At 44.7% G+C, this 14,989-nt stretch overlaps 1 protein-coding gene and 1 long non-coding RNA gene across 2 annotated transcripts in view; one reads left to right on the top strand and one right to left on the bottom strand.

The window, feature by feature from the left end:
- The first annotated feature begins 7,673 nt into the window (after window positions 1–7,673).
- Window positions 7,674–13,912, top strand: LOC142251181 (uncharacterized). Its single transcript, XR_012725293.1, has 3 exons — window positions 7,674–7,760; window positions 11,153–11,348; window positions 13,778–13,912. It is a non-coding gene; the product is annotated as an uncharacterized LOC142251181 (long non-coding RNA).
- The window catches only part of HPRT1 (hypoxanthine phosphoribosyltransferase 1), a 93,323-nt gene continuing 89,915 nt past the window's right edge, over window positions 11,582–14,989 (bottom strand). The window contains exon 9 of the mRNA XM_075323732.1: window positions 11,582–11,778. Within this exon, the coding sequence (XP_075179847.1) occupies window positions 11,716–11,778 (63 nt within the window). The 3' untranslated portion in view covers window positions 11,582–11,715. The remainder of the gene's footprint in view (window positions 11,779–14,989) is intronic.

The following is a 14,989-nucleotide window of genomic DNA, read 5'->3' as shown; positions in this document are numbered from 1 at the left end:
GTATCTCCAGTCTGTAACAGTCCACACACACAGACCCCAGGATCCAGCCTCAGCTATATATCCTAGTCCTTATCCAGCCGAGCTCCAACTAACTGAACTAACATGTTCTTCTCTCCTGGGATCAGCCCCTTAGGTGGGCACACCTCCCCCTGGCCATTTGATGCATGAATGGACTTTAGACTGCTGGCTCTGTTCTGTCTACCAAGTTGTAGATTGGAGAAGTCCCATGCTGATAAGAACAATATATATATGCAACCCCCACCAAATCAATGACAATAGCTACTGCTGAAGCCTGATTGCAATATGATACAGGCTGGGGGAAGGTATGGTCACTTACATCACAAGACATAGTATTACAGCAAATACAGAGAGAAGGTAAAATACATCACATGGCATCTTATACAAAAATATGGGATGGAGAAAACTACATACATCATGACAATTCCTTCCCCTCCCAACTTGTGTACATACTAGGGACCTCTACAGGTCGCTAGTTAAGTACACGCAGGCATGGCTGACAGGATTCAAGGCTCCTCTTGCCTGGACAGTCCATCTGCGTTTTGGGTGTTGGCTCCATCTTCTTTAGTGTATGATGAAGATGTAGGGTTGAATGTTCGGGTCCAGTTTATATCCTCCTTCACTTAAACTCTGCTTCCTGCACCCACAAATCGGCATTGTATATCTCCCACATCATTGCCTAGGAGTATGTCTGCAGGGAGGCCGCTCATCACACCGATTATGCATTGTTTTGCCCCAAAGCCATAATCCAGGGTCACACTCGCTCTTGGAATATATCTCTGAGTACCTCCAGCCAATTCAATGGCAATTCCTGGTCCCTGTTGAATTGCTTCTGGTTGAATTACTCGGGGATCTGCGATGGTGAGAAAAGCCCCAGTGTCACGAAAGCCAACAACTTTTTGGCCATCCAGCACAACCTCCTGTAGATGTTTATGCTGAAGATCATAAGAACGCGTGGCTGTGGCTCGCACTCCATAGACTCTTGGTAGGGAAGTCAACATATCAGGGTCACTTGGCAAATCATCAGGGCCTGAATCCAGCTCTTCTCCTGCTGAAGGTGTCTGTAGATAATGGACAGGCAAAGGTGGTCTGCAGCTGTTCTGCCTCTGAACACCTGGACAGTAAGCTTGCAGATGACCAGGCTGCCCACATTGATAACATCTGCGCTGCATCTCACTCCTTCCAGTTTGCCTTCTGGAGAAGTAGGTAGGAGACCTTGGTGACTGATAGGGAGGTTCAGGTGCTGGAGGTGGTTGTCGATTTGGAGGATGACTCCACTGGATAGATGGGCATGTGGCCCGCAGATGTCCGGGATGCCCACAGCTATAACATCTCCGCTCTTTTACTTTCTCTCCTCGTCGTATTCCAAAAAATGTGGTAGAAACAACTGGAGGCACGTACACACGGGTATCCACATGAGGTGGTGATCTAGGTCTAGGAACATTGGACACTGAAGGACAAGGAACCTCTGGTGTTGGGGAGCTGGTCATTTTTGCTCCCTCTGCTAGCAGCTTGTTCCATTGAGGCTTGATAGTGAGCACCTCATCAGCTAGAGCTGCAGCTTCCTCCACAGTGGCTGGACTCCTTTCACGCACCCATTCCCGGATCTCAGCGGGGCACTTGAAGTAAAACTGCTCTTTTAGGAGGACCTGGAGGACGGTCTCCAAGGTTAAGGCCTCCTCTGCCTCCAGCCAACGATGCCACAGATGTTTGAGTTTGTGGGCATACATCTTGAAGGACACTTCCTCATCACATGCTAAAGTACGGAACTGAGTCCTGTAAGTGTCTGGCGTTACAGCATAATGTTCTAGAATAGTCTGTTTAATATCCGCATACTCACAGTTCCACCGAGGGTCCATAGCTCTATAGGCTGCAGCAGCTCCACCCTCTAAGAGCCCAACCAGATGCCGGACGTCCTCCCTTTCTGGGACTTCCATTAATCGACACTGATGCTCAAAGTCCTGGAAGAAGCCCTCAATGTCACCAGCAGCCTCATTAAACTGCTTGAAGTCTTTGCGGGATACCCTGGGAAGTTCCCTCATGATGGGTGCTGGGGTTACAGTCTGTCTGGAACCTCTCGCGGCTTCCACAGCGAGCTGCTTATCCAGCAATGCCATCTCCTCCATCCTGCGCTCCTTCTCTTTAGCTCCACGCATGACCTCCATCTTATATTATATGGTGGTCTCCTCTCCCAGCAAGGCCATCTCCTCCTCGTACCACACAACCCATTGACTTTTTTGGGTATTTACCTCCAGCTCCCGTCTTTGCTCCCCTCGCTGTGGAAATTATTCCTCAGTGCCATCTTGCAGGCAAGCGTTTTCCAATGCCTCAATTAGTTGCTCCTTAGAGAGTCCTTTGTAGCCGACACCTAATTCACGGGCCTTTGTTTGTAGGCTCACCACAGTCCAGTTCCTGTATCCTGAGGTTCTGGTTTCAGACGTTGATTGGCCGTTGTCCTCCATTTCTTCTGCTCTGATCCCGCCGCTGCCAACCAGTTTGTGACGGGGTATGCAACAGAGCAGTGAGGGACGCCAGGCCAAGGAACAATCCAAAGGGCTTTATTGGAACCACAAAGATAAAGCAGCAAACATAAATATAAATCCTTCAAATCTGCAAGGAGTCCACAACAGAAAACAAAAGATCCAGGGGCAACGCCTGGTATTCCGATGCCAGGGGAATTAGGGCAATGGTCCTTATATGAGTTCCTTGAGTCCAACAGGTGAACAACAAAACACAATCCCACGTGGCCGCGTATCTCCAGTCTGTAACAGTCCACACACACAGACCCCAGGATCCAGCCTCAGCTATATATCCTAGTCCTTATCCAGCCGAGCTCCAACTAACTGAACTAACATGTTCTTCTCTCCTGGGATCAGCCCCTTAGGTGGGCACACCTCCCCCTGGCCATTTGATGCATGAATGGACTTTAGACTGCTGGCTCTGTTCTGTTTACCAAGTTGTAGATTGGAGAAGTCCCATGCTGATAAGAACAATATATATATGCAACCCCCACCAAATCAATGACAATAGCTACTGCTGAAGCCTGATTGCAATATGATATAGGCTGGGGGAAGGTATGGTCACTTACATCACAAGACATAGTACTACAGCAAATACAGAGAGAAGGTAAAATACATCACATGGCATCTTATACAAAAATATGGGATGGAGAAAACTACATACATCATGACAACCTGACCTTAGTAAAGTCAGTGACCTCACCTCAGGTGAGGTCACTGAATTCTCAAACCTGCATTTCCTGGAAGAAACCTGTTGTTTTTTTCTGCCAAGAGATGCGAATTTGGTGGTGAAATTTCAACAGCATATTCCTGCACCCAATCTAGACCTCCTGGCAAAAAAAATTGCATCACTACTGTATCATACCACATGCGGTAGCGATGCATTTTTTTTTTGCCAGAAGGTATAGATTGGGTGCAGGAATATACTGTTGAAATTTCAGCATCAAATCTGCATACCTTGGCAAAACCCCCTGCGGTTTTGTGCCAGGAGATGCAGGTCTGTGAACCAGTAAAGTCAGTGACCTCACCTTAGATGAGGTCACTGACTTTACTGGGGTCACCTGAGGTCAGGTTACCTGCAATCACAGGTGGAGGACTGTGGGAACCTCCAGCTGTGACCACAAAACATCTAAGTGATGTCACCGCTGATCGTGCAGCTCATTTATACTCTGCCTGAAGCTCACAGCAGGCGGTCATGATCTATGGCCTCATGTGGAGTACGTCGGACCTGAGTGTTTTGAGGGTTAATAAATTGTATTTTATTTCAAATAAAGGATTTTTTGGGTGTTTGTGCTTATTTCTTTTCACTTACAGATTAGTGATGGAGGGGTCTCATAGACGCTTCCAATACTAATCTAAGGCTTATTGGCAGCTGTGAGTTACCATTAACCCTGATTGCCACCGCACAAGGGCAATCAGAAAGACCCAGGTAAAGTTCTGGGATTGTCGCATCTAATAGATGCAACAATTACGGGCGGCTACAGGCTGCTATTTTTAGGTTGCTGAGGTCCAATATCCATGGGTCTCCCCAGCCTGAGAATATCAGCCCCCAGCGGTCGGGCTTTATCATGACTGGTTATCAATATTAGGGTGGACCGCAAGCCATTTTTTTAATTATTATTTATTTAAATATTTAAAAAACAAGCACCACATGCGGTTCATCTTATTTTGATATACAGCCAAGATAAGCGTAAAGTGGGGGCTGCAGACTGTAGCCACATGCTTTATCTGTGCTGGGTATCATAATACGGGGAGGGATCCTACGCCGACTTATTTATTTTTATACCATGACAGTGAAACGAAAACAAGGTGTGTGATTGGTTGCTGTCAGGCTGTCATACAGGCTGGGGGAGCAACCAATCATAGACACCAGAATTGCCGGTGGGCTGGAGAAGAGGTGCATATGCATGAAGGCAAATGAGCATCCCGAAAGCAGTTACAGCCATGCTGGAGACTCAGTAAGTATAGCGCATTTGCTTTATTTTTCCTTTACTTATTTTTTTTATTTCCCGGATACTTTTGAAACCGTGCGGATCTGGATTTTTGCAGCCCTGGTCCGGCCATCACTACACACGAACAGTGGATATACAGTCAGTCCAGGACATGCAGCAATCAAATAGTTAATGACAGAGATATACGGTATATATACTGTCCGCACACTGATGAGCAATGGCAAAGACATTTGCAATCAGTCAACTAATTGTTGATCACACGCAGTAGTGATGAACGGAAAAACTGGATACTAGCTAGCAAAGATTACACACCATAGATTACACACTGTAGTGTTTGTGGGGTACAGGGCACGCAGCGTGTTACCATTGCCATAGTGTTTGTGGGGTACAGGGCATGCGGCGTGTTCCCATTGGCGTATTTGTGGGGCACATGACACACAGCGTGTTCCCATTGGTGTAGTGTTTGTGGGGTACAGATTCCCATTTGTGTAGTGTTTGTGGGGTACATGGAGCGAGGGTGTCTCCATTGGTGTAGTTTGTGGGGTACGTGTTCCCATTTGTATAGTGTTTGTGGGGTACATGGCACGCAGTGTGTTCCCATTGGCGTATTTCTGGGGTATATGGAGTGTGTTCCCATTGGTGTAGTGTTTGTGGGGTACATGGCACGCAGCATGTTCCCATTAGTGTAGTGTTTGTGGGGTACGTGTCCCCATTGGTGTAGTGTTTGTGGGAGACATGGCACGCAGTGTGTTCCCATTAGTGTAGTGTTTGTGGGGTACATGTTCCCATTGGTGTAGTGTTTGTGGGGTATGTGTCCTCATTGGTGTAGTGTTTGTGGGGTACAGGACACACAGTGTGTTCCCATTGGCGTATTTGTGGGGTATATGGAGTGAGTGTGTTCCCATTGGTGTAGTGTTTGTGGGGTACATGGCACGCGGCATGTTCCCATCGGTGTAGCGTTTGTGGGGTACGTGTCCCCCATTGCTGTAGTGTTTCTGGGGTACGTGTTCTCATTGGTGTAGCATTTGTGAGGTACGTGTCCCCCATTGCTGTAGTGTTTCTGGGGTACGTCTCCCCATTGGTGTAGTGTTTGTGAGGTACGTATTGCCATTGGTGTAGTGTTTGTGGGGTATGTGTTCCCATTGGTGTAATGTTTGTGGGGTACGTGTCCCCATTGGTCTAGTGTTTGTGGGGTACAGGGCACACAGTGTGTTCCCATTGGCGTATTTGTGGGGTATATGGAGTGTGTTCCCATTGGTGTAGTGTTTGTGGGGTACATGGCATGTGGCATGTTCCCATTGGTGTAGTGTTTGTGGGGAACGTGTCCCCCATTGCTGTAGTGTTTGTGGGGTACGTGTCCCCATTGGTGTAGTGTTTGTGGGGTTCCATTGGTGTAGTGTTTGTGGGTTACGTGTACCCCATTTGTGTAGTGTTTGTGAGGTACGTATTCCCATTGGTGTAGTGTTTCTGGGGTACGTGTCCCCCATTGGTGTAGTGTTTGTGGGGTACATGCATGCAGTGTGTCCCCATTGGTGGTGTTTGTGGGGTACATGCACGCAGTGTGTCCCCATTGGTGTAGTGTTTGTGGGGTACGTGTCCCCATTGGTGTAGTGTTTGTGGGGTGCGTGTTCCCATTGGTGTAGTGTTTGTGGGGTACGTGTCTCCCATTGCTGTAGTGTTTCTGGGGTACGTCTCCCCATTGGTGTAGTGTTTCTGGGGTTCCATTGGTGTAGTGTTTGTGGGGTACGTGTTCCCATTGGTGTAGTGTTTGTGGGGTGCGTGTTCCCATTGGTGTAGCGTTTGTGAGGTACGTGTCCCCCATTGCTGTAGTGTTTCTGGGGTACGTCTCCCCATTGGTGTAGTGTTTCTGGGGTTCCATTGGTGTAGTGTTTGTGGGGTACGTGTCCCCCATTGGTGTAGTGTTTGTGAGGTACGTATTCCCATTGGTGTAGTGTTTGTGGGGTACGTGTTCCCATTGGTGTAATGTTTGTGGGGTACGTGTCCCCATTGGTGTAGTGTTTGTGGGGTACAGGGCACGCAGTGTGTTCACATTGGCGCATTTGTGGGGTATATGGAGTGTGTTCCCATTGGTGTAGTGTTTGTGGGGTACGTGTCCCCCATTGCTGTAGTGTTTGTGGGGTACGTGTCCCCATTGGTGTAGTGTTTGTGGGGTTCCATTGGTGTAGTGTTTGTGGGGTATGTGTACCCCATTTGTGTAGTGTTTGTGAGGTACGTATTCCCATTGGTGTAGTGTTTCTGGGGTACGTGTCCCCCATTGGTGTAGTGTTTGTGGGGTACATGCACGCAGTGTGTCCCCATTGGTGTAGTGTTTGTGGGGTACATGCACGCAGTGTGTCCCCATTGGTGTAGTGTTTGTGGGGTACATGGCACGCAGTGTGTTCCCATTGGTGTAGTGTTTCTGGGGTACGTGTCCCCCATTGGTGTAGTGTTTGTGGGGTACGTATTCCCATTGGTGTAGTGTTTGTGGGGTACGTGTTCCCATTGGTGTAGTGTTTGTGGGGTACGTGTTCCCATTGGTGTAGTGTTTGTGGGGTACGTGTTCCCATTGGTGTAGTGTTTGTGGGGTACGTGTTCCCATTGGTGTAGTGTTTGTGGGGTACATGTTCCCATTGGTGTAGTGTTTGTGGGGTACGTGTTCCCATTGGTGTAGTGTTTGTGGGGTACATGTTCCCATTGGTGTAGTGTTTGTGGGGTACGTGTTCCCATTGGTGTAGTGTTTGTGGGGTACGTGTTCCCATTTGTGTAGTGTTTGTGGGGTACATGCACGCAGCGTGTTCCCCTTGCCGTGCCCATTAGTTGTGGGGCTCGGTGCAGGCTGTATGAGGTGCGCTCCGCTTCTGCTCCGGCTTGCTCTGACTTTTCCTGTGCGCACAGCCGCCGCCGCTGCCGCTTTGTTATGGCTCTGCCGTAGTAATAACAAAAAGCAAAACAACGCCTATGAGAGCCGCGACTGGAAACCAACTCCTAGCGCGCCTGCGTTACCACACAGGCCCCGCCCATACAACTGGCCACGCCCCCTGGATGAGGTCGTTATGGCACCACACTCCTATTCCCCTCCCACCCGCCCCCTGGTAGCCGCCCCGCCGCACGCTGGCCCCGCCCTCGTCCCCGCCCTCCGCTGTTCCCCTCTCAGTCTTTCTTTCTCTATTTTTTCCTCCTCAGCGCTCTCTACCCACAATCCATCGCGAAAACCCTACAATGAAATTTAAGAAGTTTTTTAGGTTTCGGCGCCATTTTCGATTGGACTGAGGTAAGGAGGGATTTTTTTTTTCCCAGGGAATAACTCGCCGGAGCGGTTTGCGCCTTCCCTTGTAGTTTCCCGTCCTCGGCAGCCGCCTTCTACGCTCCGAAAAATCGGGAAAAAATTCAGGAAAAATTCCCGTGGTGTCCGGTGTGTTGTGGCGGCCTCCCCGACTCCGCCCGGCACTGAGCGGGGAGAGGGAGCGACCGTTACCCGGGGAGCAGCCGCCGGCCGCGCAGTGCGGAGCCCGGAGCTCACTCCCGCGGGCGGCTCACCGCGGCCGGACCGGGCCAGCACTTTGGGCTCACTTTACGGCACTTGTCATTTATGGAGAAAAAAAAAATAAATAAAAAATTTAATTTATATATATTTTTTTTTACTTTTAACTTTTTGAAGAAAAATATTTTTTTTTTATTGAAAGTTTTGAGTTATTTCCTGTTGTGTTTCGCCCTGTGCGGAGATCTGCGCTGGCCTCCGGCTGTTGTTTTGTACAGAGGTTAAGAAGAGTCATCTGGTGGGGGCAAGAAGGGAGGAGGGATGGATAAATGGGGGGTATTACTGGGAGGACGGGGTGCACTGGGGTGGGGGTATTACTGGGAGGACTGGGCGTGTGGGGGGTATCACTTGGAGGACTGGGTGTACAGGGGTGGGGGGTATTACTGGGGGTGGAAGGGGGGGGGCATTACTGGAAGGATTGGGCGTGTGGGGGCCAGGGGGGGATTATTACTGGGAGGACTGGGCGTATGAGGCTGAAGGTGGGGGCTTTGTATTAGGGAAGCATTATCAGTGGCTTCTGCCCCCCCAGTGGGATGGGTGGGGGTCTGAGGCGCTGCCTGTATGGAGGGTCAGACAAAGGCTCCATCCCCACCGTCACCTGGTGCTCCATGTGCCAAAAACATTCCTATTTCTCACTGGTGACAAGAGTGCACTATTTATTTATTTTAACGACTTCATATTGGTAAATAGGCGCTTTAGGATTTGTTTCTTCAGCCTATTATTAGGACAAAAGTGACAATGTTACAATATGTTTCCTGATCTCTGTTAAATAAAGTCACAGCAAATGGTGCAATAAATTATTCACATGAAGTGTCACGGTCTGAATCCTGTCTTTATATCATTATTCATATTATTTGTTTATGGTGGAATCAAAATAAGTAACTTATGGTGATCATCTGACGATGTGTGTGTGTGTTTGGGGGGGGGGTGTTGCTGGCCACACATATATGTGTATATTTTTTACAGGTAGTGTAGGTACCAAGATATGTGTATACATTGTTACTGTTGTGTCCCTTGGAGTATCTGTTTATACAGCCTAGTAACAAAGGTTTTCTTTTTGTGCATCAGTTAAATATTTAGTTACTTATTTTGTTTGCTGTGAATGACAGCAGGGCCAGGAGATGGAAGAAATCATCACTGTTCTATATGTCTATAGAAATACAGAATGTTTTTTTTTCTTGCTCGATGTTAATGACAGCATTAAATATTTATTATTTATTGTGTGTGTGTATGTGTGTGTGTGTGTATATATATATATATATATATATATATATATATATATATATATATATATATATATATATACACACAAAATGTTTGTGCGTAGTTTCACACCAAGCCCTTCCCCCAAAAAAGAGTGTATGTGTATACATATATATATTTATGTTTTCCACATCAATCTCCTTCCCTCCCAAATGAGTGTGTGTGTGCATATATATATACATATATATTTTTAATGTTTTTGTGTGTTTCACGTCAAGCCCCTCCCCCAAAAGAGAATGTGTGTGTGTGTATAAACACTGTTTTTTGGGGGAAGGAGCCCAGTGAGTGTGGAATATACAGTATATGTGTATGTATATACATTAGTTAATGCTGTCATGCACACTAAGCTGGAAAAAAATGTTAGACTTATGTGTGTGTCTATAATATATACTATTTTTTTTTTCTTGCTTGGTATAGATGACAGCATTATTTAATGTTTGCATGTGTGTATATGTATATATATATAATATATATATAATATATACGGTATATATATATATATATATGTGTGTGTGTGATATATAATTTGTATGGTGTGAGATATACATGTTATTTTTTGCATTTTTGTGAATGTCGGCATTATTTTTCATGTGTGTGTGCGTGCGCGCGTGTATATATACTATATATATATATATATATATATATATATACATATATAGTGTATGTCTGTGTGTATGTATGTGTGTGTGTATGTGTATATATATACACACACACACACATACATACACACAGACACATATATATATATATATTGTGTGTGTGTGTGTGTATGTGTATGTATATATATATATATATATATATATATATATATATATATACACTATGTGTATATATATATATATATATACATATATATATACATACACACACACATACACATTGCACCCAGTCATATGTTTATAGCTAACCGTTATTCCAAACGTCTATTTAGCTTGTCACACTAGGGAGCAAGATCAGGCCGCAGTTTTTCAGTCTATATTGTGGAAGATACAGTTAGGAGCTGCTGATTCTTTGTGCAGGACAGCACTAGAAGGCATGAGTTTCTACGAGCGTACGAGATCGCTGTTTACTTTTGACATGAGGGGTCAGTCTGCACAGGTCTTACACAGCGCGGATATTAATGCTTCTCTGCTGTGCACAGATGAAACCAATTGGTTCTGTTCCCTTCGTCCTGCACTGTTCTTCAGCAAGACCAAGAAAACACCTCCCGTGCATCTGAGAAGTGAAATGTCTGCGCGGGGCAGGCTCTAGCCAAAATTGATCTCTTTGTACAATGTTCTATAATCGTAGAATAAAAAGTTCGTAAATGCACTTTTGTGTTGGTGTCATTTTGAGTTTTGATTTTCTCTAAAATTTTGAAAAATTGGTGGTGAAGAATAGGAGCAAATATGTAGATGGATGAGAAATGTCACAAATGTGGCAGAAAGGTAAAAACAATTAGAAGATGCGGATTACACCCCTTGTGTGATAAGTGGTTTGTGGGTAACATGGCTGATCATGAGTATCATAACTGTGTAGAATTCAGTACTTGTAGAATTCAGTACTCATTTAATGTAGGTAAGAAGGCACATAAGGGTTAATATTAACCCATTGAGTGAACAGAAATAAAATATGACATGACATCACTATCCCCCTACTAGTCGTATAAGCGATTCTTGGGCTGTGACAACTGAGAATAAAGGATTTTGTGGTCGGTGTTTGATGTAATAAAATATTTGATTACATATATAGAAAAAAAATGTCCTTTTAGTGTCTGTGTGTTTCTTTATATTATTGGCTGTGTTGGAATTGTGAGAGGTAATGGTGTATACAGAATATTGTTCCAGCCCCAGACTAACCACACTTTACAAATGTTGTTGCAGAGCTGGCGCTGATGTCGGTGTGACGTCCTGATTACAGTAAGTCGACTCTTCATTTCTCAACCCTGATCTGTTTGAGATGCTGTGTAACTCTTACACAAACTCCTCCGCATGAAAATACCAGAGAAACAAGCTAATAAGTACCCTGTCCCAAGGTGTAATGGGACAGGAATAAATATGAGGTCACCAAAACTGAACTGTAAGTATTGAAAAAAGTAAATAAATAAAAAAAAAAAAAACCTTTTTGGTTTTGTGTATCAACTGGAGGCAATAAGGCATGTTTGATTATTTTGCAAATATTGATCTGTTTACTACGTTAAATCACAAGTGCACACAATTTAACTGGGTTATCCACCATTTATTTATTTTTAATTTAATATTGTAAACTAAAAAAATAAATGTATGGTTCTGTACCTGCCACTCCAACCCTGCTCAAGTCATCCTGCCGGTGTCCATGCTTCATATTCAGGTATAGACAGGCATATGGACCACTACAGTCAATCACTGGGCACAACAATCACATGCTGGTACAGCCAGAACAGATCACGTAGGACATTATCACAGATCTATGCTTGGTTCACGTTGATGGGGAGAAACGGGAGATGCAGCTGTAGTGCAGATGGCAAAATCTGTCCAAGGCAATGTATTAGAGACAGGAGATTAATTAATATAACTGAAAAGTATACATTTTATAGAGTACATGAGCACAACTGTATCAAATCAGATAAGAGAGTATTCACATCCTTTTTTTTTTAATTTCTAGGATTTACACAGTGTAGTTAAACAAATGATGTTTTCTTCTGATGCGGCAATTATTGCAACTTGTCATATATTTGATGCTGATTTATGTCATATGTTCTCCCATAGACTTCCATGAGCTAGAAAAACTGCCATACTGAAAACTGCATCCCTCCACCCAAAAAAAAAAAGTTTGTTTTAGAGAATGTGTTAGTGAATTCCCTTTATTTCCTATGAAGTAATACAGCCATATTTTTTTTTAAGCTTTGTGTTGCGCCGATTCTCTATTATTCCTCTTGGAAATGCATAAATAAAGTAACAACTGGATGTCTGTATTACCCTTTCCACTAAGGTGTGTCCGTGTACATCCTAAGGGCTCATGCAGGCAATTGTTTTCTGTTTGAGTGCTATCTATCAAAAAGTCAAATTGCCCTTGAACCAGTGTTATTCAACGAGGCAGTGCACATGTTCGGTTTTTACCTCGGTGGTCCAAGGAAAAAAAATTACAGCATGCACGATTTGCCTCCGACAATCGGACCACGTTCGGATTTTCATGGACTGACAGAATGAAGGTGGAAAAACGTTTATTTTGATTATTTTTACACGTTTACTTTCCACCTCCGAGAAAAACGCTCCCAATCTGATCAGGGTCTAATCAGAGTCTTTTCAGCATAATCAAACCGTTTTTCTTGGACAAAATACAGTCGCGGGAACCCAGCCTGACACTGATCAGCACTGACAATGACTGGACGGTGTAAGGCCCATTGCCTACGCTTTGTAGTTTTGATGCGTATTTTCAGAAATCTGCAGCAAAATGTGCATGTCCATTATGAAACCAGCAAAGTCTATGAGAATTCAGAAGTGAAGGGCCCACATTGCTTATTTTTCCCTTGTGTATTTGGTGCAGGAAAAAATAAATCTGCACCAAATACGCAATGGAAAAATACTCAACGTGGGCACAGCACTTCTGAATTCTCATAGACTTTGCTGGCTTCACAATGTACATGCAGATTTCTGAAAATCTGCGTCAAAATACGCAGCATGGGCACAGGGCCTTAGTGTACAGACATCCTACTGACAAGTGCCAGTGGTCAATATATGTATCATTTTCCAGGAGGAATAACCGAGGAACTACACAATTTAGAGTTCTGAGAAACTATGCTCAGCAATATTTACTTTCTTAGGATAGCTGACAGGTCATTATCAATGGGATATTCTCATCTCCCCATAATGTTTTTCACAAAGTCATGATTTTTACAAATCAAACCTATTCCATTCCTGTAATATTTTGTTCTTTTACACCCTTCTACGGCTTCCCACTATGTGATGGGCAAGAGGTATTGTGATGCACAATGGATTGTATTTGGATCAATGCTATTCAATGAGGCAGTGCAGATCTGCGTTATTTTTTCTCAGCTGTGTTCAGCATGCTGCGATTTGACTCTGAAATCAGTACAAGGCGAGAAAAAAATCCGTTGCCATATGGACCATCAGCATGGCATCCAAATTTTACAGATTACAATTTTGTAAGATGCGCTCACTTCCTGCTGATTACGATAACTCGTTTAGTCTGAAGGTGGTTAGAAGGAAGCCGGCGCTGATTGGACATGAGGCTTGCATGACGTCACAACCCTTTGTGAGCCCTGGCACTGCAAGCTGCCGTCCTTCTGGAATGGCACCGGTATGGGACGTGAGTGTAGTCTTTATTATTTTACCGAGGGGAAACGTGGAATCATAAGGGGTTGTCCTAGAAGTGGACAGCCCCTTTAACAGCTGCTAAGTGGAAAAAACAGAAATCACATAGATGACAATTGACAATAAAATCATTCCACTTTTCTGGATGAGAATAGGACCTATTATACGCTTATGTAACCCCAGCTTTACTTGCAGCATCACGATGGAAGGCACCTACCACACAGCAAATGTACTCCATTACTTCTATGGAGGACAGAGCGGAGAAGTGCGATTCTGAGAACGTGGCCAAGCTCTGCAGAAACAAGGCAGCAGCATGTACAGAAACAGCCACAACTGCAGCAATGGAGCAATGGCTGATACAAGGGAGTCTGTAAATGAGCAAAGAAAGGGACCTGACATTTATAACTCCAGAATGAGGCATAGAGAAATCATAGTATTTTCAAATCAGACTCATTTAGTATCAGGGATAGATTTAATGATAATCTGTGAGGTGAGAATACCTGTTTAATAAATACCAGCAATCAAATTATGATCCAGTGTTTTATTCAACTGTACAACGTCCGCATGCTTTCACTGGACAAACACCTTTGGAACATGGGACCCAGTTAGACGATGCCAATAAATACACTCATGTATTTAAATATACTGTCACAACAATGAGAACTTTTATAGATGCAGAAAAAAAAAAAAATGGTTAACTGGCCAATATTGATTTACTGGAGTGGACATACCTGGTGCCATAGAACTGTTCAGCCCTTCTTTACTGCGCCTCCCTCATGTCTAATGTATAGGCACTAAACCTACTGACATCACACTACTGCTCTTCCTTCCATATCTGAGATTGATGCTTTCTTTTCTTTTTGTTCAAAATTTTGTCTGCAAAGGCATGTGGAACCCTGTGGTAAGTCTGAATCAAGCCTCCTTTGCCTTTCCATCTGTGTGGGATGTACCAGCGCCACTGATGATGAATAGAGATGGTGCAGATCAGTTTACAGGACCCTGTCTAGCAGCCACGTCACTAAGCTGTGACCGTTAGATTGGAGCCGTCTCTACCTGACGTCATTCTTGTAGGGCCGTTTCACACATCTGGCATTTTACCGGATCCGGCACACATTCTGTCATGTGACTGGAGCATGTGACCGGAGCTTGCCGCGATGCCATTGTACAGTATTAACGCTGTACTGGAGTGTGCCAGATCTGGTAATCCGGCGAAATGCCTGATGTGTGAAACGGCCCTTACCCAGCTTGGTATGATATCAGCATTGCAGCATGAGACACCACATAAGGCCGGCTAATCAAAAGAAGAGCCGCGGGTGCTGACAGGAGGTGGTTCACTACAGCCCAACGGTAACAGATAACTAACTTGACTGCTGGACCAGGTCATGCCAACCCATTCACACTATCCCT

The sequence above is a fragment of the Anomaloglossus baeobatrachus genome, chromosome 9 (genome assembly GCF_048569485.1).
Source record: "Anomaloglossus baeobatrachus isolate aAnoBae1 chromosome 9, aAnoBae1.hap1, whole genome shotgun sequence".
Lineage (NCBI taxonomy): Eukaryota > Metazoa > Chordata > Amphibia > Anura > Aromobatidae > Anomaloglossus > Anomaloglossus baeobatrachus.
The sequence above is the reverse complement of the archived record's forward strand: the minus strand, read 5'-3'. Positions and strand labels throughout refer to the sequence as shown.